General features: G+C 40.6%; 1 protein-coding gene across 2 annotated transcripts in view; it reads right to left on the bottom strand.

Moving 5' to 3' along the window:
• Nucleotides 1–25,039, bottom strand: part of PIK3C2A (phosphatidylinositol-4-phosphate 3-kinase catalytic subunit type 2 alpha) — a 173,260-nt gene that overhangs the window by 58,805 nt on the left and 89,416 nt on the right. For both annotated transcript variants that reach the window (XM_084629854.1, XM_084629853.1), the window contains exons 2-4: nucleotides 14,347–15,528; nucleotides 4,310–4,410; nucleotides 1,254–1,411 (exon numbers count right to left, since the gene is read on the bottom strand). In XM_084629854.1, the coding sequence (XP_084485980.1) occupies nucleotides 1,254–1,411; nucleotides 4,310–4,410; nucleotides 14,347–15,462 (1,375 nt within the window). In that variant the 5' untranslated portion in view covers nucleotides 15,463–15,528. The remainder of the gene's footprint in view (nucleotides 1–1,253; nucleotides 1,412–4,309; nucleotides 4,411–14,346; nucleotides 15,529–25,039) is intronic.

The raw sequence follows: 25,039 nt of genomic DNA, 5'->3' as shown, positions 1-25,039 counted from the left end.
CCAGCCAACAGGAGCTGCAGGAAGGGAGGGCCAGCATGTTCCTTCACCTACGCCACTTCCTGCAGCTCCCACTGGCTGGGAACAGTGAACTGCAGCCACTGGGAGCTGTGAGCAGCCGTACCTGTGGACGCTCAGGTAAGCTAAGCGACTCATGGCCAGCCAGGGGCTTATCCTGAACAAGCCGTGAACCAAGTTTGGGAAACCCTGCTGTACAAGGGAAGTACCTGATCTCTCATATCTCACAGAAGAGTTTATTATTCACAGTGAAAATATCCAAATGCTGGTGGAAACCAATACAGGCATTTGAGGTTCCATATGTTCTCATTTGAGTTGTCTAATGTAGCAGCAACAACAGCAGCCCAGTTTGGCATTTGTGAAGGATCCAAAAAAAATCTAGGCATCTACAGTTTCAGCTACTGCAGACTAGAACACAAGGCGAGTGCTGTGACACCCTTTTTCTTATGAGATAACTAGCCCTAAGAATCTCTTTTCCCTGAGCTGCCCAGAGGTCAAAGATCTTTCCTTCCACATGCCATTCAGTATTTCCTGCTTGTTCAGGTAGGACAGATAACAGCAGTTGTCACTTAACTTTTTAGCAATCCTTGGTAAGGAAGTTAACAGTACCCACATTTACTGCTGAGTTATAATATATTGTGCAGTCTTGTCCCCAAAAGGGACACAACCTCTGCCTTCTTCTTCAAGGCAGGTTAGAACCTAATTCCCAGAGAAGTATTTGTGATTGAATTGGGCTGATTTGCAAGTGGCTTGCTGACTCCATACTTTTTTGATGACTGCCATCATGTGCTCCAAAACCTAAGCAATTAATTTAAGTCAAAGTCTCTAGCTCTTATGATTGCAAAAATAACTTTTGAAGTGTGAACAGAAGATGACATGATGCAAGGATGTCTATCTGAACCTACAGAGCGCCTCAAACAGCTTTGAGAGAAGTCTGAATAGCTTTGTTTCAGTGTTTTCAAATACATTTGATTTTTAAAAAAAAAAAAAAAAAAATTTAAATTCACAAACTAGGCTGAAAAAGGTCCAAAAGAAATCTGGTTCAAAAGAAATTTTCTATGAAAAGGCTGTAAGTACCAAAAAAGTAAGGTTTAGAATGTGTGTCACCTCAATATTTACAATTATTAGTACTGGTACTTCCAGAAGTCATTTAGAATTCAAAGGAATAATCAACTCATTAAAAAAATTAGTAATCTGAACTACAAAAAAGAACTGAACTATAAAATGGAAATACTTACCATCACATGTAAATGTTACTGGCTGTTGGAATCCTTCAATTTCTATAGAAACCTTGATACTGGCATTCTCCCTACTTATATTTCTTTGCAGCATAACTGGACTCAGCACAAAGCCTGGATTTGTGTGTTGATTGGTATACGGAAAGTTGGTCCTCAATCTGTAAACAAAGAGTTTTAGTTTATGAAATATTCTATGTATAAGTCCCTTGTCTGTCATGCACTGCAATGCAGTTGTCTGAAAGTAGTACCAAAGTTGTAAATGCTTTTTCATTCTTAACAAGCTGTAGATACAGAAACATTTGGCTTGTCTGCTCTCTGCGCCAAGACTGCCCATAACAAATAGATGAGCAACTATTTTAAAATTAGTGTGTAGGCTGGAGCAAGAGACTATGACTTTCACAGGTTAAGCTCATTGATACCCATTATCTTGATATTTGCATGATGTTCTGAAATTCCATGTTTAACTTTAAGTTACAATATAATTTGAGAGAGCAAACTATACTGTAGCATCTGCATAAGACAACTAATTTTCATTAGTCAAAAAATTAGTTTTTGGAATACAAGTCCTCAAAGCACTCTAAAATGTTTAGTCTTTGGGCACTGCTGTTGTGTACTGTTCAAATCCAATTATTTCAAACACTGAAATTTAAATAAAGAAGCAATGAAAAGGAGATAAGTGAAGGGCAAAAAATTGAGGAAGAAGGGGGCTCATTTTGTTTAAGTTTTGTAAACCAAATCGCTAATGAGAGATGAGTATATATAATTTTTCCCCCCATTTGTTAGAAAATCTGTTCAGAAGTAAACTTTTTATTTTCAGTAAAAAGCAGCCACCAAACAATGCTATTAAATTAGTCACAATATTTAAAGTCATTTTACCTTTTTGCTGACATTACAGCAATGTTCTAGGACATTAGGAACAGAGAAATTATACTGGTCTATAATGGTCCAACTAGCTAAGTATTGTACCTCTTGACAGTGACCAACAAATGCTTCAGAGAAAAAAGGGAATTCCTTACATGGCAGCCTGTAGGTAGCTGTTAGTGGTTTAAGTCTTGAAGCGGATATATTTAATTGTAACTGATTTTAAAACATTCTTATTCCTACCCAATACTCAAATTTTGCCTCAGTATCTTGTAGCAGTGAGTTCCATAGGTTAATTATGAGTTGTGTAAACGCGTTCTCTTTCATCAGTTTTGAAGTTACCTTTTTATTTCATGGGTACTCCCCTTTCTGTATTTGAAGAAGGAGAAAATGATAACCACCAACTGACTACCTCTTGCTCATTCATTTCTTTTTGTACCTTTTAGGTCTTAAATTTCCTTTAAACTAAATATTCCTAATTTTTAGTGCATTTAAATATACAGAAAAATCTTATTGTTCTAATAGCACCCAGAATATGCTTGGTGCTTTCCAAATTCAAAAGAAAGCAGTCCCTGCTCTGAAGAGTAATATTCCATGCCTTTAGTCATTTTTGTCATCTCTCGACCTTGTCTGTGTCTGCTTTGTCACTTTAGAGATGGAGTGACCAGAGTGAACAAAGTATTCAAAGCAACACTAGCTGGCTAATTGGATGCATCTTTCACGGACACAAACACATCCCTACAAAGAATACAATATATTCAGGATCTTGTGTATAGTTTTAAAGCAAACAGACTCTGAGGTCATGCAGTATCCAGTCCACAAAAACAAACTAGAACAGAGACTGCTATTGAAGTACAGCTATAAAACTGTAAGGATCTTAAATATTCAGGGTTCCATTTCTTTAAATGGTTCAAGAACACGTAGGACTTGCCCTACCCTATCTGTAAATCATTTAGTTGGTCAGAGGAAAGATTGAGGGGGAAGCAGAAAAGCAAGTGGGGGGGGGAGGAGAGCCTCCCTTACTGCCTCCTCTCTCTCTCTCCCCCCCCTCTCCCAGGTCAGGGGTGGCCAGCCACATGCGGCTCCTTGTATAGGCACCGACTCTGGGGATGGAGCTACAGATGCCAACTTTCCTTGTGCCGGGGGGTGCTCACTGCTCAACCCCTGGCTCTGCCACAGGCCCTGCCCCCACTCCACCCCTTCCCACCCCCTCCCTTGAGCCTGCCGTGCCCTCCTCACTCCTTCCCCGAGCCTCCTGCACATCACAAAACTGCCGATCAGTGGGGCTGCCGGTGGGTGGGAGACGCTGGGGGACTGCTAACATATTACTGTGGCTCTTTGGCAATGTACATTGGTAAATTCTGGCTCCTTCTCAGGCTGGCCACCCCTGTCCTCGTATTTATGTTCTTGCTTAATGCTGCTCAACGGGAGCAGCATCTCCCCTTCTCCCAGCTACCTCTTTCTCCAATACCAGTAATAAGCAGAGACTCCAACAGACAATGCATTCTCCCTGGTGAGAGACTAGATTAGAGAACAAGTTGAGGTTTGATCATTGCGGTCAGCCTGGATTTCATGTCTCTTGCCCGGGGAGGGCAAAGGCTGAGGACATCTTTCCCCAAGAAGTTTATGCCTGTCTGAAGGAGGTGGCAGCAGCCTGTGTGTCTGGAGATGGGGCCAGGGGACAAGGACAATGACTGAATGCATTTCAAGTGTAGAGAACAGTTTGATAGGGCTTGTTGGGAGGGAGAGAAGGGAGGGTAAGAAAGAAGAACTTCGAGGAGAGATTGAAAAACCATGTGAAAGCAAGGAATAGAAAAGGAAGAGACAAAGAAGGGGGGAACCATGTACTCTAGAAAAATGTGTGATGGGGAACAGGAAGAGACAGGAAGTGAATACAGCCAGTCATATCTGTAGATCAAAAAGAAAGTCATGCAGAAGACATTTACTGCTTAACAGAAAACCATTCTAAAATGTTAAGATAAATGCCAAAGAAAGAAAGGATGTGAGTTGGACAGAACAGATTGATGTGAGGAGAAAGGCATACTGAAGTTTGCCTAATGCAGCAAAGTGTGCAGGGTTAGTCCTGTGAACATTACCGGAAGTTCATGATATTTGAACTTTGATATTTATTTCCAGGACAGCAAACATTACCATTTAATTATCTGAGAATTAATTTGCAATCAGTAACTTCTTACTTGGTAACTGCTTGACAAAAAGCTGCCAGCTCTTGATTCTGCCCTTCAATATCTTGGAGAAGTGCATTTTCTGTTGTCAGGCTAGTGGTCCCATTGTCTTGCTATAGTTAAAGGATAAAACAAAACTTTAAACTGGTTGAAAACATACTCCCATAAACCTTCAGATCACTAGTAAAACCTCAAAACAATGTAGTGTTTGCCACCAATATTTCAGCTACATGAAATGTGAATTTACAGATATTAGCATACATATGTAATAAGAAAATGAATATTTCAGTTATGATTGAAGTGGTTTTGTATAAATTTAAATCATCAGAATTGATTCTTTGCAACATTACCAAACTGGAAAGTGAACACTCATGCAAGCATGGAATCTGGCTTAGATAGCGGTCATATATCTTGAATATAAACAGTAACTCTGTGGCACTAAGTTCCCAAGTAAATGTAGCAGATATCCGGTGCGCGCACAGATTGTCAGTCTTGTACTTTGTGTCCTATTTTATTGGGAAAGGGAATGCCAAGACAGGACATTAGGTCTATGTATAAATATGATTATGTTGAAGTTACACATTTTATTGGGATTATTTTAGCTTTAGAGCCTTCTGTCACTGTAGCATTTTTGAACCAGTTATTTTAATCATGCATTAGCTTTCAATTTAAAAGCACAGTTTTGTCACATAGCCATGCCATAGCAGAAAAATATTCTACTTAGTGCAAAAAACCACTATGAAGAGGCACGCACAATTGGTATTTGCTCTTCATTCAATTGTGCATGTTACTTTCCACAGATAAACAGACTGGCCCTGTTTAGCCACCTTTGATCTGTTGGGTTACTGTTATCAGTGTATTTAAGCATTGCCTGTAAGCATCTATGTTTCTGTGAATGCAATATGCTGTTTATTATATAGTAAGGAATTTTTGTTCACGTTATTGAGTGTGTAAAGCCAACTTTTGATATTTCAAAACTCAAACATCCAGAAGTTTTGGTTTTCTGAAGGAAGCATTGGTAATTTGAATTTGTTGTTTCACTTACAATTACTGGTCCTACTTCTTTTGTGTTGCATATCAATGCATTCAAACGTTTTTCCCCCAGGTTAGTGCATTTTCCGAATCCAATGTGGAGGGTAACAAGACTACTACACTCTATTTTTTAGGATCCTTTCTGGTTTGAATTACAGTGAGAAGGGGGGGGGGGAACTAGTTATGTTAAAGGGCATTGTAGGTGCCATTAAACCAGATCTCAGAAGGAAAAAAAGTTCAAATGACTCATCTGAAATCAGACCATAAAGAATGATGGTTGACTGCAATCATCAGCAGTTCAGACTTCAAAACTTTCTTCCTTATTTGTTGGCAGTGTGGGGGGCGTAAGGGCAAAGGTATTGGTCTCAAATTTTCATTTATTTATATATATATAAAAATTCCCATGCCATGATGTTTTCAGCCACTCCCCAACCAAGCAATAAGATCTGCAGGAGTAGGAGGATTATTTGTGTCCGAGATCTCTTGAAGGGAGTCCCAATTCTCCAAATTCAAAGGACTAAACCCAAAGACTAGTTGGAAGTTTCACCTAACAAGGTACTGTAGTCTTGTGTACCTTAGACCACGGTTTCTCAACCCATTGGGCAGAACCCCAAATTGCGTCACCAGAATGTTTCAAAGGGTTGCGTGACCGCTCCTGTGGCTCCTGTTCCACAGGGCTGGCTGGGCTCGCCTCCTTGATCCAGGCACTGCAACTAGGGACTTAAATATTGTTTAAAGAGTTAACCAGTTAAATGATTCAAAGATTGTTTAACCGGTTAACTTAGGCCGCTCCAGTGCGGCCGAGGTCTCTCTGGCCGGCATGGGGCCACCAGGGCTGGGGCTGCTCCAGACGGCGTGCACAGTGTTACCAATTAAGGTCGGTTAACAGTAAGCCTAATGCTTACTGGTTAACCTTTTACATCCCTAACTGCAACCTCTGGGGTCCCAGCACCACTCCGGTTTGGCCCAGCCACCATGACAGGTGTCTGGGTAGGCCAAGTTTAAGTGAGTGGCACTCCAGCTCCAAGAGCCTGGTCACAACTTCACTCACAAATTTGGTCCAGTCGGGGGGCAGGGACAAACCTGAATGGCGCTGCAATCCTGGAGGTTGCAATGCCCAGAGCAGACAGCCCCACAACACAGGAGTGCCACTGTGGGGTGAGTGCTGAGCAGGATCCAACCAAAACTACCCCAGAGCCTCCACGCCCACACTATTTACTTGGTTGTGACAGGCCATAAACATTTACAGTGAGAACTAATGCCTTAGACAATGCCTCTCTTCCTATAGTAAAGGCAGGTGAAATCACATGAAGCGCCCAAGCTAGCAGCCCCCATTTATATTTGTGGGCACAGTGCACACAATGGAAGGCCACTCAATTCACGAACTCTCACACTTAGGATCAGACAGAGCACATTTGCTTTTTCCCAGAACATTCTGTAAGTCTCTCTTTTTCAAGGCTTTTTAAGAAGAATGCATGCCTTTTGAAAGAGGCTTGTGTAATGCATTGGACTGGTGGGCAGGGAAGGGTTACTCATATAGTCAGACTGGGAACTTGTGTGTCTTTTTAAAATGTGTTTCAAGCTTTGGAAAGGTAAATCTAGGGTAGTTTTTTTTTTTTATGTATTTCTTTAAACTTCAGACATGGTATACTGTTGCTAAACACAGAAGTTACTTTGAAAAGTTTTACCTTTTGGGATGTTTTGATTAGACACATTTTACCTTTAATACTTTTTTGCAAGATATTTAAATTCCAATTCCAATTATATATCAGTCTGGGGTTCAGTTTATGCTGGCAGAGGAAGAGGTCCTCATTGTACATAGTACAGCTCAGTTGAAAACATAAGTTAGGTAATTCACATTGCATACTCAAGTTTCAAAATGCTATGAAAAGCCTTGTAATACATGTAGAAACAATAGTTGCCAGTACTTCAGCAAGTCAACTTCATATTTATTCATATTCAAATATTGCATCTTGAGTTAAATAACTCGTTTCCAATTGACCTATTCTTCAATTGGTAACAGCTGCTCATTAAATCCTGACCAAGGGAGCATATGAATTCATAATGCACTAAAACGAACAACTTAGCATACATACAGACTAGAAACATGCTGATCCAAATTTGCCTGGTCTAGACCAAAAAGTTTACACAGTTCTCAAAATTGCATGCCATAGGGTTGTCTACATGGTGCAACGACGTGTACCAGAGGGGTGTAATTTCTAACTGTGTTGTGCATTAACTGATCCGTATGAAGTGGCACTATGTTAATATGCACTAAGGATCTTTTAGTTCATGATAGCAGTGTCTACGTAAGCTAGTTATTTGTTAAGCACACTAGTGTGTTGCGCACTCACACCCCTCTAACTCATGTTGCTGTGTCACGTAAACAAGCCTATAGCAGTTTATTTTGTAAACTGAGTTTGGAAATCTTTTTATTACAAATGGTTTAGTTTGCCTTGTACCTTAAAAAGGGACCACAAACAAATCACTTCTGCCAAATTTGTTTTAACCAGCTATAGTTACTAGTGACAAAGTTAATTTAGCTGAAAGGCTACAGACTAAACTGAACAAAAATAGGCAGTTTATTTTTGGCATTTAATAGCATTATTGTCCGTTTCACTGTTTGGGACTTTACTAATCCCAGTTCCTATGTAAAACTTAAGGAAATTGGATAAAGACTGTAAACCCACAAAAACTGGAATGTGGACTTGGTTACATGTGCCACACTTGCAACTACTTTTAAGTTTTTTAAATGGGACTAGACTTCAAGGTAATGTCTAAGTAACTCATAAATTTGTCAGCAATCCAGTACAGCTTCTTAAGAAGTTAGGTGATCAAGTCAGCAACACAATACCAAATCACGCACAAGGAAACAGGAAGTTAGCATACTAAAGAGGAAGGCAAACCCATGATAAAGGTTCAATTCATATCACGTAAACTGCAAATCAGGAAAAACACGAATTTAACTCAAGGATATCACAGCATAGCTTTAGAAGTAAAAGTGTTTCATCATGCAATGTACCAAGAGCAGGAACTGTTCTGTGAAAAACACTACCCAGTAAGATAACCAGAATCCAAGAGTCTTCAAAAAAAAAAGTAATCTTACATTTAGACAACACCTTTCAATTCAAGCTGTACTGTACAGTCGACACAGGGATCACTTCCAATAATGAACTACAGGTACGCCTGTGATACAACATTGCCACTTGGGTAACATTATACAACTGTTTAAGACCAACTAAACAATATCTTACCCCACTGGAACTGCAGGAGGATGTTTAGGGAGGCAGAATGTAGCCACTCAAGTTGAAGTTTGACTAGGGTTAATAATCCGTTCCTATGAAAAAGTTTCATGGGATCGCTGATAACCACCAGTAATCAAGACATTCATTTTATGGACCATCCAAAAGATGGCAGCTCCTCCAACACAACATTACTGAACCAATACTCAATCAAGGTATTAGGAATGACTGAAGGAAAACTCAATAAAATGAGTCAAACTTCCTGTAGCACCATAGCGTCTCTTTTTTTTCCCCCCTCGGAGGTTTTACATCAAAATATTGATCCAATTTACAAGTACAATTGATTTATCGCAGGCCATAATAGTGTGGCTGAAGGCCATGATGAACCTGATGTTTTGGGGAAAGACATCTGATATGTTGTCATTGTTAAAGGGTTGGCTACAGAAGTTAAAAACAAGGAAACTATGTTTGCCTCTCTAAACACAGACTACAGGAAGAATGAGTTCACAGATCTCAAAGCTTAGAATTACACAAGACAAAGTTATATTGACGTTCTACTCCTCACACATCAGCTTTTCAAACCTCTAGTCTCTTACTCAATACAGGGAACTATGGTGCAAAAAAAGTCTTCCAAAATATATGACAACCAGCTCAGAACAGCAGGAAACGCTCACTGAGATGCCAGGAACATTACTAATAGAAAATTAAGTATGACGAGCCTTTTTCCCCTCCCACCCCCCCACTGAATGCATCCGATGAAGTGAGCCGTAGTGCACGAAAGCTTATGCTCAAATAAATTTGTTAGTCTCCAAGGTGCCACAAGTACTCCTTTTCTTTTTGCAAATACGAACACGGCTGCTACTCTGAAACCCAACATTTTATACTATTGCTTTGTCAATATTTCTTTTTCTACAAAGAGCACGGTTAGAAGATTTTAGGGAGCAAATTTAGAAATCTATTTACTTTACAACAAGTATTTTAGAGATCCAGCAGAAGATCCATACCTTTGTTCTGTCTGGATGTTGTGTAGATAGCGTATGATGTTATTCAAATAGCTGAAATACCAAAGCAAAATTCTCAAAGCAGTCAAATCCTCTAAATCCCTTTTCTGTGGTCACAATTTCCACAAATATGACTTTGCAGACTGTAAGGGGGAATTGTAGCAGAAAAAAATTTCCTGCTGAAGTCTTTAGAGATTTTATTGCCTCTTTTGACAAGTATAAGGAATTCTATAGTGAGACTATTTTCTGGAGAGATAGCAGCTCAAGAAAGCTAATCTGGCCACTTAAAAAGGTGTAATTTCCAAACCGAATCAGCCCCTTGGTCCATCTAGTCCTGTACCCTGATTGACAGTGGCCAACACTGATTGTTTCAATGGAAAGCACAACCCCACAGTAGGCAGATGGGAGATAATCTGCCTACCAAAGGTAATAATCCCTAATAAAATAGTTAAGGCTTGCAGCATGATCTTTTCATCTCACTTTCAATATTTTTATTTAAAGAACAACTTTGGTCATTCTTGTCCCTATTAACATTTAATTCCTTCTAAATCTTGGTAAGATCTTGGTCTCAGCATCCTGTGATAATGAGTTCCACAGTCTAGTTACGCAACGTGGGGAAAAAAACATCAGTTTTGAATTTGCCACCTGTCTGTTTATGTTATGACGGGGCAAGGACAACAAAAGCTTCCAATTTATGTTCTCTACACCATTCATTATTTTGTATATCTGCATCATGTCCTTTCTCAAGGTAAGCAACCTTAGCCTTTTCAATCTCTTTGATTACGAAGGTGCATGACTTTTATATATTCTCATTGCTCTTCTCTGGACCCTTTCTAATTCTGTAATATCCTCCCAGATGGCAACACCACTGATTTTTATAATGCCACTGTATGACCCGTTTTTGACTTAGTGCACTTTCACAGAGACACTTGAAAGTCCAAATCACCAAGCTAATATGTTTTTCCTGGAGATAAACTAAATAAAGCATATACACTTGGCAAACGTGTGTTGCCAGTTGCTGGAAGAATAGTATATCTTCATGAATTATTATGAATCAATGTAACAGTATTTTAAATTGCCTCGCCTCAGCATTCATGACACTTTGTGCCAAGAGTCATTGATTAAAGTTCTAGCAACACTGGAAAATAGTAAATGGCTTGTGAACTGATTTCTTAAGTAATTTTTAACAGCACCCATCGAGGATTTAGAACTTGTCACAAGGCTACATATTCCTAGCAGTTTAAAACAAGAAATCCTATATACCTTTAAAGATGTCTGCTAGTTACATTGTTTGTTATCCAAGGAATGTAGTTTCAGCAAAGGTAACATTTCTGTAGTAACTAGGGCTGTTAATTCATCGCAGTTAATTCATGCAATTAACACAAAAATTAATTGCAGTTTTAATCGCACTGTTAAATAGAATACCAATTGAAATTAACTATTTTGGATGTTTTTCTACATTTTCGAAAATATTGATTTATATTACAACAGAATACGAAGTGTACAGTGCTCACTTTTTATTACAAATATTTGTACTGTAAAAATAGTATCTCTCAATTCACCTCATACAAGTAACAGTGCAATCTCTATCGTGAAAGCGCCACTTACAAAATGTAGGTAACTGCACTCAAAAACAGAACAATGTAAAACTTTAGAGCCTACAAGTCCACTCAGTCCTACTTCTTGTGCAGCCAATCATTGAGAAACAAGTTTGTTTACATTTACAGGAGAGAATGCTGCCCGCTTCTTATTTACAACGTTACCTGAAAGTGAGAATAGACTTCTGCGTGGCACTTTTGTAGCCAGCACTGCAAGGTATTTAAATGCCAGATATGCTAAACATTCGTATACCCCTTCATGCTTCGGCCACCATTCCAGAGGTCATGCTTCCATGCTGACGATGCTCGTTAAATAATGCATTATATTTGTGACTGAACTCCCTGGGGAAGAACTGTATGTCTCCTGCTCTGTGTTTTACATGCGTTCTCCATACATTTCATGTTATATCAGTCTCGGATAATATTTTTCATTTTAAGAACACTTTCGTTGCAGATTTGACAAAATAAAGAAGGTACCAATGCGAGATTTCTAAAGATAGCTACAGCACTCGACCCAAGATTTAAGAATCTGAAGTGCCTTCCAAAATCCGAGAGGGACGGGGTGTGCAGCATGCTTTCAGAAGTCTTGAAAAAGCAACACACTGATGGAAAAACTACAGAACCCAAACCACCAAAAAAGAAAATCAACCTTCTGCTGGTGACAATTGACTCAAATGATAAAAATGAACATGTATTGGTCTGCACTGATTTGGATGATTATTGAGCACAACCCATCATCAGCAGGTCCTCTGGAATGGTAGTTGAAGCATGAAGGGACATATGAATCTTTAGCACATCTGGCACGTAAATATCTTGCAACGCCAGCTACAACAGTGCCGTGCGAACCTCTGTTCTCACTTTCTCGTAAATAAGTGGGCAGCATTATCTCCTGCAAATGTAAACAAACTTGTTTCTCAATGATTGGCTGCACAAGAAGTAGGACTGAGTGGACTTGTAGGCTCAAGTTTTACATTGCATTTAAAATAAAACAGTTATTTTTTGTACATAACTACATTTGTAAGTTCAACTTTTTTGATGAAGAGACTGCACTAGAGTACTTGTATTAACTGAATTGAAAATTTATTTTTACAGTGCAATTATAATAAAAATATAAAGTGAGCACTGTACACTTTGTATTCTGTGTTATAATTGAAATCAATATATTTGAAAATGTAGAAAACCATCCCAAAATATTTATATAAATGGTATTCTATTGTTTAACATCACACAATTTTTCAATTGCGTGATTAATTTTGTTAATTGCTTGACAGCCTTAGTGTCAATTGATTAAAACTATCCACTAAATCCTCCAACCAAAAGGAAAAAAAGGAGGAGAGGAAGATTAGACTTGACACACTGATATAGCAAAGTAAAAACTTTCTGGGGGAAAAAACTTGTGCCTACTTTATACATCATAAAAACACCCAATATTTTCCCTTGGCAGGTAGATCAACTTTAAGAGGAAGGTTAAAGTTATTTGTTTGTAATCATTCACTTGATTGTGCAATATGGATTGCATCCCTGATTTTGAAAGTATGGAATACACATTTTCACTGACAACTGCCAGGGCAGGCAGCCTATTGCCCGCTTATGATATTGTCAGAAGTTTTGACCACCTGTAGCTCTAATTTCAAAGGGAGTTGTGGATGCTCAGCAACTCTGAAAGCCAGGCCAATGGCATACATCAGCAGTTAAGTTACTCTGGAGCATTTAAATCTTCAACATGTCTAGAAGAGAGCAAAGGATGGAATCCCTGCTCTCCTCTGCACTCTGCTTCAGGGGTTCATTGCACCATGACCCCAAATGGGGTGGGGGGAGCAAAGCCTAAGCCTGAGCCCTGACGCCCAGGGCTGAAGCCCTTGGATTTCAGCCCCAGGTGATGGGGCTCAGGCTTGGGCCCAGAGCCCCAGCAAGTTAACACCAGCACCGGCAACCCCATTAAAACAGGGTCATGACCCAACCCACAGTTGGAGAATTGCTGCTCTTCTCTAATCCCAGTGGAAGGACAGAACAGCAGCCCGGCCATTATTATGACCCCATGAACTGAGGTGGCATTGACTGTACATTCATCCTTCAAACCAATTTAAGAAAAGGTTTAATGTAGTTACAGATCTACAACCTCTCCCTGGGTATCACTCCAACTCCTGAGCATTGCCTCAGAACATTGTTCCATGGCATGCAAGAGAGGTCTACTTATACAACAGAACTACAGCAATCCCATGCGAATGTGCAATGAGTGGAGGTGCAAGGTTTTGTCCATAATGATCATATGTTCCAACTCCGCTGCTTCTGAGGGTAGGTCTACACAACCGCTTAAGTCGATCTAACTTATGTCGCTCAGGGGTGTGAGCCTAGAGCATCACCATAGTCTTCACCAGATGTACTACAGCAGTGAAGCTGCATGGATGAAGCACCTCTAGTGTAGACCTGCCCTCTGGAGTGATTTAGAAGAGATTAGAATCCACTGGTAACAAGTTCAACTTTGAGAATGTGTGTCAACTAGAATTTAAAAACAACAACAAAACTGCTGCTCCACATTACAGCTATCAGATATTTTCATTCTGAACATGAATGTGGGCAACTTTATATGCTTATCTGCATATAATTTTTGCAGAGGTGTCTGAGCTCCAGGAGCAAGGGCTACAGTTTGGGTATGCTTATTGTTGAATTATAGAGTTAATAGAAGTTGAAGTTTAATTTAACATGAGTCACCTAGTGCATAAACTTCATAAAATGTATGTAACATAAAAAAATCCAAGCACTACAGCAGAAGTTACCATACAAATAAACTGTTTCTTTAAACACCCAGAATCAATCACTCTCTTCCTTTCACTGAAGGGTCACAGAATAGCAAATGAATTCCACAACTTCAGTGAACCACGAAAACGTCTTAGGAGGCAACTCTTTAAAATTGATTAGATTGAGTTAGGATCACTCTAAAAGATCAGTATTGACTACTCCAAAATTCATCAAATTTAAAACAATATTCCAATGACTGCTGGCTTATTTGAAGATTTATCCCTGCCAATAGTTTTTAAAGACTCCATTTATAAAACTCCATAGTTTATATTAAGGACAACATAGGTGCACATTTTAGTTTAAGTATCTTGCAAGATATTGTAAGAAGTATTAGAAAGTTTAACAATGCAATCTGAAATACTGCAGATTTATTATACCTGTGGTGTTTGGTCCTGTAACTTTGCAAGCTGAGCTGTTCGAATGTTTAAAGACTGGCTTCTTGTAACTGTTGCTCCAGCAGTGGATTTCCCATTCACTTTTCTTTCAAGGTGACAAGTTACTAGCAATTTTTCTTCTAGTAGCACAGCATCCCATGGATCTTCTGCAACTGTACACGAAGTTACCTTTGCATCATCCTCTGCATTACACAAGATCTCCACATTATCCACTTTTGGTTTACTTAGAGGATCTAAGTCCAGCCAATCAAATTTACTAATATCACTGGAGTTTTCTGAGGTTGGTAGTTTAGGTACGATAGACTTAAAACCAGTCATCTCTAAGTCAGTGCTGGATTTCCCATTTTTCAAGAATTCTGAGGTGCTGGCTATTTTGTCAAATACTTTTGCCATTTCTGGTGTGAGTGTTGGAGGACACATGGGCAGGCTTCCTCGTGGATGGAAAGGTGTAGTAGTTGTCAACGGGTACGAAATGTATGGAGACCGCCCGGGAAGACTAAGATAAACAGGTTCTGTAGATTGATACGTGGACATTCTTAGGTGGAAGCCATTCTGAAATGCACCAGCTTGTTTGTTGTAAGAAGCTGATGGGTAAATAGGAGGTAAAGTGCAAGTCAGAGGCCCAGGTAGCCCAGGTGTCCACTGTCCTCTTTGACCAGTAGGCCGAATATAAAATGGTGAAGAAAATGATGGGCTCAGAACAGGAGTTGCTGGTAATGCATGTACTTTACTAGATTCAAAACTTTCATCTAGCAGCAGTTTCTCTAATTCAGCATGGGTCATTTTATCTATATCAACAGTGCTTAATTTATCTTCCACCCTTTTTTTGGCAACAGCCTCTGGAAACACCATGAGATCATGGTCCTGTTTATTATGAGTTTGTGCTTTTTGTCTGGTGCTGCTTAAAGACTCAGAAGTTTGCTTATTACCAGTTACCACTCTTTCTTTTTGCATCTTAGCTAGTGCCTCAGCTTCCATCTGCAATGCCTCTTCTTTGTCCACATCTTTTGTCCTTGCAGTTCCCAAGGAAGGAGATGAACGCTGTTTAAGTCCATTGCTACTGGATATCTGAGCCATAACGTGAAAGCAGATGTCCATTTAAGAGATCAATCCCTTCTTCCTAACAATCTTTGACCCTTGACTTTGTCAATAGATTCAGTAGACCTGAACAGGGGGAAAAAAAAATTAGAAAGACATGTACAGGCATAATTGGTACACTAAGTACATAAAGAACTGTTTAAGCTGTAAAATGTAAATTTAAAGCTTTACATTTCAATCCATTTCAGAATACCATATTTTCTAAATTTTTAACTAGTTACAAACCTTTCCTACTATTCTGACTGGATTTATGTAGTTAAACTACGTACAAATTTTATAAACACACACAGTTCAGAGCTTAATTTTGTTGGACTCTTTGCAATAAATTTATTATGTTATCAGCAAAATCATGCAGAGAGCAGTTATGTTTTGACTGGAGGTGAATGCTGGTCCAGTAGTTAAGGCTGTAGCTAGAACTCAGGAGACCTGGTTTCAAGTCAGGAAATCTGAGAGACTTTGGACAAGTCACATATCCTCTTTGTGCCTCAGTTTGTCATCTGTAAGATGTGGAAAAGTTCCCTGCCTCACAAATGTACTGAGGGACCCTGAGTACCAAAGCAGGTAGTGTTCCCGATGCACTCTAAGAGAACACCCTCCATTTTACCACCAGTAAGTTTAACAAAGCAATGAGGACAATAGGGCACTACCAAATTCACAGCCATGAAAAACATGTCTCCCTATAAAATCTTGTCTCCCACCTCGTGAAATCTGGTCTTGTGCGCTTTTACCCTATAGTACACAGATTTCATAGGAGGAGACCAGTGTTTCTCAAATTGAGGGTCCTGACCCAAAAGGGAGTTGTGGGTGGCAGGGGGGGGTCACAAGGTTATTTATGGGGGTGGGGGGTGTCCCAGTATTGTCACCCTTACTTCTGCACTGCCTTCAGAGCTGGGTGGCTGGAGAGTGGTGGTTATTGGCTGGGCGCCCAGCTTTGAAGGCAGTGTCCTGCCAGCAGCAGCGCAGAAGTGAGGGTGGCAATACCATACAATGCCACCCTTACTTCTGCGCTGCTGTCTTCAGAGCTGGGCAGCTGGAGAGTGGCAGCTAACAAAGGGCTGAGCTCTGAAGGCAGCAGCGCAGAAGTAAGGGTGGCAGTACCATACCATGGCATCCTTACTTCTGCGCTGCTGCTGGTGGTGGCTCTGCCTTCAGAGCTGGGCTCCCGGCCAGCAGTCGCTGCCCTCCAGCTGCCCAGCTCTGAAGGCAGCACCAGCAGCAGTGGAGAAGTAAGGGTGGCAGTACCACAACCCCCCTTGCAACCTCCCCACTCTTTTTCGAGTCAGGAACCTTACAATATTGTGAAATTTCAGTTTTAAATATCTGAAATCATGAAATTACACTTTTTAAAATCCCATGATTGTAAAATTGACCAAATTGGACCATGAATTCAGTAGGGCCCTATTAATTATCACAGTGTACCATACTTAAGATGTATCACTATTAGCAATGCTAAACTCATGATGAAGGATTTCACGGCCTCTGGAGGCATTTCATCATACTTTGTCATCATAATTAAGTTAAGCATTTAGAAAACACTTTGTCACGTACAAGCAACATATCTAGTTACAAGTTACATTCATACTTAATTCCCATAAGAGCACTATAAAATAAGTGGGTATTAGTCCTCATTACACAAATGAAGGCAGAGAAGCTAAATGACTGCTCAAGGCCAGAGAGCGAATCAGTGGCATGGCTGGTGTTTGATTCGCAATCCCATGATCAAACTATTAGACCGTTCTTCCCAACGCACGGAGGGAATCTCCTTCCTTTGAGGTTTTTAAGGTCAGGTTTGACAAAGCCCTGGCTGGGATGATTTAGCGGGGATTGGTCCTGCTTTGAGCAGGGGGCTGGACTAGATTACCTCCTGCAGTCTCTTCCAACCCTGATATTCTAGGATGATTCTATGAACGCTAACCAATAAAATGGAACACATTTTAAAAAGCATCATTATTGTACAATAGACTGCCACAAGGAATCTGGTCTTGCATCTGACTTTTCAGTGTTTACCATACTATACCTATTTCCACTTTCCTCTATAGTTGTGAAACACGGGCAACTTGCTGCTGGCTCTAAGAGCTAGAAAACTTTCACCAACAACAGCTGAGCTATTATGCATATTAAATTGCAAGATAAAAATCACAAATAATGAGTTTCTACGAAGAGGTTATACAAACACCAGTGAAGCTATGCTTATTAAAGCACAGTGTTACTGGGCTGGACATGCTCTCTACATGGAGAGCATTATGCACCTAAATAAACTGTACAGCAATCTGCAAAGGGAAACAAAAATTGGACTTGTACATATTTTTGGTTCTTTATGATGTACAAAGTTTACATGAATTTTTCTTTTGCTCTTTTAAAAAATTCTGTTTTTAAAATCAAAAGTTGGTTTTCCACACAGGATGAATCCAGGTGACAACTACTGAAATAAAATCATTAGCCAGAAAAGTGAAAGCTGAGCCTTCCTGAGTTAACTGAGGAAAGGACAGGAAGAGAGATTTTTAATGCAGCTGTTAAAAGCCTAAAGCAGAGTTGTGATTACATTGGTTTATCCTCAATGATAATATGCTGGAGAAAGGAAATCAAAGGTTCTACACCTTTATTCTTCAGTTGAGGGTTGAGAATATGCATCATCTGTGGCTCCCAAGCCAACCCTTCAGCAAGACCAGAACTGACATTAGGTAAAATAAGGCTTCTTCTTGTTAAACTTTTCAGGCCTTCTTTATTCATTATAAAGCAGCAAAAAAGTAAAATGTCAACTTCTTTAAATACCTTTGCAGGTCACCTCAAAAGGCACAAAGAGAAATCAACATGTCCTAAAAGAGCACCTGTTGCGACAGATGTTGACACGTGGAAAGCTACAGTAGCAAACAAATTATTTATAATCAGCTTTTGGCACTGGATGTTCCTCACCAAAACTAATTGCTGTAGAGCCTGCAATGTATGGGGCATTGTACATACAAGGCAGTCGCTGCCTTTAAGAATTTACAGTTTATTTAGTTTTGAATTGAGACCAACAATCAGAGTACCTCAGAAGCAAGGAAGCATTGCAAACAGCTAGCAAACACTGCAACGTTTCCATTACCGATCTAGGAGAAGTCTGAAAATCAAGAAATGGTTTCATAGATCTACGAAGAAACAGCTCTTCATAAAGGATTAATCTTCTTACAGTCATAATTACTTCTGTGGAGGAAGAGAGTGCTACAGAGCAGAAATCCATATGGAAAAAAGGAGAGTGGCTTTCCTAACCTCCAGCTAAGAACCCACTATTATATTCTAGAGGGAAAATAGTCCCGGAAACTAATTCATTCCCCATTCCCAAAACCAAAAATTATATGAAGGATTCCCTCTTATGCCTATAACTAATCATCTTAGTTTCATGTTCCTGTTAAACTTACAAAAGCAAATTCATATCCTTTTATTTGATAAATTAAGTCAGACTCACAACACATATGCAAACCATATTTGAAAGTTTAATCCAAGCAACAAGGCATCCCAAAGCACAAAACATTGCGTCAAACTATTTTAAGTAAATGTTTCATGTTTGTGCTGGGGCAAAGACTACTCAACTTCTGTGGTTAGACTTCAAACTACTAAGGGTAGGGGGAGGAAATAATAAAGCAGGCTTAGGAAGCAAAGGCCTTTGTTTTTCTTTGTAACAAACTTTATAAAAAGCTCTTCACAATAAAGCCTTTAGGAAGAAATTTGCACGAAATAATATTTTGATTGCTAAACCAGTTGATCCACTCCACCAGCTTACCATACTCTCTAAAGATGCATGCTACAAAAAAGTGGATCAGTTCCCCATTGCTCTGAACCTTACGCAGCTGTGTCTTCCAGTGCAAAGTAAGTGTAAAATGGACACAAAATGCTTCCATTCAGAAACAGTGTTTCACACTCACTGTGCACAGATATGAAAGATGCAAGGCAATAGATAAATCAGACTCAGCATGTTAAAACTGCAATGGAATTGAGAGCCCAGATTTAAAATTTGTATTTAAACTAATCTGTAGCTATAAGGCTTGGAAGCAGCTATGTTCTATTTCCTTCTTGATTTCAACCTAAATTTCTCACTGAACTGATTTGCCTTCAACACCTACCACCATACTAGTGCAGGAATATGTTCCTATGCGCTCCTTCCATTACATGCATACACAAAGAATTTATTTAAGGTGTAATTCAAGGAGCACAACATCCATATACAAACTTTCTTGTAGGACTGTCTATCACAGTTAACACCTGCAAAACTGAAAACAAAATTAACGTGTCAATGTTTATAAAGAGGGTTAATCACATGCCTCTGGGCAGGAATGGCATCATTGGCTGCAGAGGGACCAGACAGTGTCTGGTCAGGTGCAGTAACCCAACCCACCTCCAGAGAGTGGTAAGAGAGGAGGAAAGGAGAGAAGAAGTAGTGGTTCCCATCTCAGCTCCAGTGGAGAGGTAGGGATCCTGATCCCACCCTGCCCCCCAGCTCCAGGGACCAACAGCCCTCCCACATCATGTCTCATTGCTCCTGGCCAGCCCCCTACCCCCGGCAACCAACACCTGCCCCATGCCTTACTGCCCCTGGGCAGTCCCTCATTCTGGGGACTGACACCCACCCCCTCGCCATGTGCCATTGCCCCCGGCTGGTTCCTCACTCCAGGGACCAACACCGCTGCACCGTGCCCCCGGCTGGGCCCTCATTACGGGGGATACCCATAAAGCAGTGGTCCCCAACGCGGTGCCCGCAGGTGCCATGGCAGCCACCACGGAATTTATGTGCACCCGCCTACTGACAAGGGAGCGCTTCTGCCAGACAACCTGCCAACAAAATGCCGCCAAGAAGCATTGCCGCCGAAATACCTCTGCTTCTCGGCAGCGACGCTTCTTGATGACACCACTTCTCAGTGACATTTTGGTGGCTGGTTGTCCGGTGCCCGCCACACTCTTCTGGGAACATGAATATGCTCTTGCAACAGAAAAGTTGGGGCCCATTGCCATAGAGAACAGGGGCCTGGCAAGCTCAGCCTCTCCTCCCCTGCTGCATGCCAAGACCTTCAGGAAAAAAATCTACCCTCCCTTGCAAACTAGGGCTTACTCAGCTGAAGGGAACCCACCTAGCTCAGTAAAAGGAGGCAATCCTGGTACCAGAAACCACCCTTTCCATAAGCAGCTGCAAGACACCTGCTGAACAAGTCATTGCTTGCTTCCCCCCACTCCACCCTCCCCAAGCACAGAATGCAGATTTGTAAGATGAAACTCTGCAGACAAGAGGAGAGTCCAGAAACACAACTGGAGCAGCATTCACCCTTTTCCTGCACAACTCTTGCCTTCCCATCTCCAGAATATTGACTTGCTGAGATAAAAAAAATCTTAACCCTTCAATAAGGCAAGATTCCTCTAAAGGAGGAACACTCTCAAGGATTGAGGGGACTTGTAAGCTAAAATTTTAGAGTGCAATAATGTAAAAAAAAATTCTATATTTGTAAGTTCAACTTTCATGATAAAGAGATTGCACTACAGTAATTGTATGAGGTGAACTGAAATAGTATTTCTTTTGTTTATCTTTTTACAATGCAAATATTTGTAATATAAACTGAGCACCGTACACTTGATATTCTGTGTTGTAACTGAAATCAGTATATTTGAAAATGTAGAAAACATCTCAAAATATTTAAATAAATGATATTCTATTATTTAACAGTGCAATCAATCACAATTAATCTTTTTCATCACTTGACAGCCCTATGGCCTTACTAATATTTTCTTTTAAATTTACTACTTTCCCCTTCATACTGTTTATTTTTACATTTCACTCAGCTTGAATAGACAGGTCAACATGCCATCAGGTTCTGCTGTGGTGTTTGGGTTAACAACAGTCTACGGAAATGCTGAAAAATAGAACACTAAATTGAAAATCTGAAAGAGTTCCCTATTTATATTCGGTTTTATAAAGCCTTTTTTCTCCTCCCCCAAAGTCTCGTCTTTGGCTTAAAACTAGTTTATGCTAATGGAGGGGTGGGCAAACTTTTTGGCCCAAGGGCCACACCAGGGTTGCAAAACTACACGGAGGGCCGGGCAGGGAAGGCTGTGCCTCCCTAAACAGCCTGGCCCCTGCCCCCTATCTGCCCCCTGCCACTTCCTGCCCCCTGACTGCCCCCCTCAGAATCCCCTAACCCATTCAACCCTCCCTGCTCCTTGTCCCCTGACCACCCCCTCCTGGGACCCCCACTCCTAACTGCCCCCTGGGACCCCACACCCTATCCAGCCCCTCCTTCTCCCTGTCCTCTGACCCCTATCCACACCCAACAGGCCCCCTGGGACTCCCATGCCTATCCAACCACCCCCTGCTCCCTGTCCCCTAACTGCCCCCTGGGACTCCCCGCTCCCTTACCATGCCAAGCCAGCCTTGCTGCCGCGCTGCCCAGCAAGAGCAGCAGTCCAGAGCGCTGGCAGCACACTGAGGCTGCAGGGGAGGGGCCGGCGGCTCAGAGGCCGGGCAGGACAGTCCTGCAAGCTGGATGTGGCCCGTGGGCCGCAGTTTGCCCACCTCTCTGCTAATGGATACTTACATGTTTATGGAATTCTCCAGTTGTGAAGAGGAGTGTTGCACACACTTCTTTGTAAATTTATCCCATCACCAGTTTGCATAAACATGCGTATTTTTTTTTTCATACCAGAGATGTTTTGCATCTTTCCCAGCACATTTTAAAAAAATATGGTCCCAAATGAGAGTTATGGCACACAGCTTCTCAGAAGGTCACCAGTTTTCCTACCTGCTCAAGAACATTTCAGATAAGTCATAAGGGGCACAGGAACAATTTTAGAAAAAAAAATCAGTGAAGCGTATAGGAATTTGTAGTGCATTAAACTGGTTTCATTCTATTCTACACACTTCTGCAATCAAAGCATTCTCTGTGAAAGCACAGAGTACTGTACTCCACTGATGGTTAATGAGAGGTAGATTCATAGGTATTAAGGTCAGAAAGCAGCATGCCTGATGTGCCAACTACTTGGAAATGGTGCATACTTATTTATTCACAATTTCTCTTGTTAACAGAACATTGCAATACAGTTTCCTGAAATGGTTTCTCTCAAAATATTTACTGGTCACCTACTGAAGGACTGCACCTACTTGCCACAGACCACTAATCCCGTAGTTACTTCTCACACCAGTTTCTGAGGAGGCAGAGTGCTGTGCATGGTTCCTACTTGGAAGCTCAATCTTTTATACCAGAAGCTGGCTAGTTAAATAGATGTGCAGAGATAATGGATGTGAAGCTCTATCCCACATCTCCTTTCTCCACAATTACTAGAAGGGAGAAAAAGTTCAGTCTCTCCCTTCCTCAACACCAGAGATTCTTGGGTGTTATGAGAATGGATAAGTGTCCACTATTTTATCTGTCTCTCGCCCACGGTACTTTTTGATCATCCCCTCAATAACTCCAGGCACTACTGCTACTGCTTGACAAAGTTCTGAGTAATGGTGTGAAATTGGTACGATTTGCAACAGTTGCACTGTTGCCCAGAGGCTCCTGAATAGCAGCAGGAAAACTGCTTTGAGTTCAAGTATTATTCTGCTGTGCTTGGGAAAGCTAATGAGATTCAGCATATTCACTAGCACTATTCAGAACCCTTTGGTGAGCAGCAACTGTCAAGAATTACATGATTTTCACTTTGGTGCTGCTTGGAAAAATTAAGAGCAGCAGAAGCAATGCAGTTTTCTGATGAATCAGAAAGATAATATTGCATCTGTTTACACAGGCTATTTTCAATCTATGAAGGGATTAAAATAAGTAAAGCTTAAGTTTTGAAGAAATTGAGGATCAGGCACTTGTACCTTTCCTAGAAAAAGCTTGCCATTCTCCAGGGGCAAGTGGATATTTTTAGGCCCTGGTTTGATATCAACACCCAATATCTTGGCTCTCACAAGTATGGTGCAATGCTACACATCTGTGGCAAAACACCCATAATTAACAACATATAAAAGAGCCCATCCTTAAAAAAAAAAAAAAACTGTCTCTCAATGACTTTACAAGTTCAGAAGATCTTCTATCGCAAATTACTTTCATACTATGAAGTAGTCAACAGTTGCATACTTTCGCTGACAAAAAACGCAATTACATCTGATAGCCAAGAAAGGACAGGATAGTTAGAAGTATATTAATGGAAGTCAGAGTTCTTTTCTAGTTTTATTTTTGCTAGGCAGACATTCTGTCATTGCGCACACACTCAGTTTGATCATAGCATTTAAGGCTTGTCCTCAGGGTATTTAGAAAGCCAAACCAAAGGTCTTAACCTGTTCTCCAATTCTATATCATTGGCTACAACTGGACTGCAGTTTTCGAATAGTTGAAAAAAATTAAAAAATCAAATGCACTTGAGAGGTCTGCAGTAGATTCATGAAAGGTATTTGTGACAACCGGAATTCATTGGAAGCTCTAGGCTTAGCTAACAGCTAGGTGTAACTGTTGTTTTAGTCAAGTCTTCCAAACACTGGAAGTAACCCCAAAAGACTCAGTTGTTGCTCGGATCTCAATTTCTACGATATATTGCAGCCAATACCATTAGAATGTAGTTCTAAACTAGGTACTTCACCTATTTGCCTTCAAGAGCACAATTCTCAATCCAAATACTTAAATGGCATTTGTCAAATAATTAAATGAAAAAAAAAACCAAGTGATTGCAATATTTTTTCCAAATAAAATCTGACATTTTCCCTTTTCCACTTCGCTGATTTTCCGCTGCATCTGAAATTGAACTAAGACACCTGTGTACTTTGTCTATGTATTAGCATCAATTATGTCAACACAGCTCTGTTTTTTATCTGTTGTACATATTATCTCCAACACCTTTGAAGGATACAACCAATGGACAATGATGCAGTTCTATTTACTAACAGCTCTAACAACCAAGTTTGATTAAAGTTACATGGCAAATACCTTGCCTGGGTTTCTTTGCTTCCTTGCTCCACTTCCGGGAGAAGTTGTATCAGTCACCCCACTGCCCAGTTCTAACACTTTATGATCACCCCCATTTCCAAGCTTCCAAAAGAGAGAATAAACCATTCCCACCCCACCCAAAAAAAGAGACAGGGAAAAAGAGGCAGCAGGGTCATCTGAGGGCAACTACAGTGTTAAAATGCATAATGCTGATCCCATCAGCTTTAATTCCCACAGGAAAACACCATGAAGTGGGAACAGATAACACCATGAGTGGCTGAGCCTGTACCTCAAACCCTAATCCTGTCCCCACCCACAAAAATCTAATCCAGGTGTAGCACCCAGATAGGGACTTCTGTGGGGTCAGAGACAGGATGCCATAAAATGGACCCTCTATCTCAAGACCGTGGGTTTTCTGCTCCTCTCCACTCAGAGGAGTACACTGAGCCGCCCATCACTATCAAAGAGGAAGGAGCACAGAAGGACGTAATCGTTTTGTTTCTGCTACAGATTCCAAAAACAGCATATGAAAGCAGAATTTCACACTGAACATCCAAAAAATAAATTGCTCTTTTTTTCTCTAATTCACAGTACTGAATTAATCTGTCTTTAGCAATGAGCGCGAATAAACTTATTTACAGCAAGTGTAC

The sequence above is a fragment of the Lepidochelys olivacea genome, assembly GCF_965140295.1.
Source record: "Lepidochelys olivacea isolate rLepOli2 genome assembly, chromosome: 6".
In the NCBI taxonomy this organism is placed as follows: Eukaryota; Metazoa; Chordata; order Testudines; family Cheloniidae; genus Lepidochelys; species Lepidochelys olivacea.
This window is presented reverse-complemented; position numbering and strand designations above follow the sequence as displayed.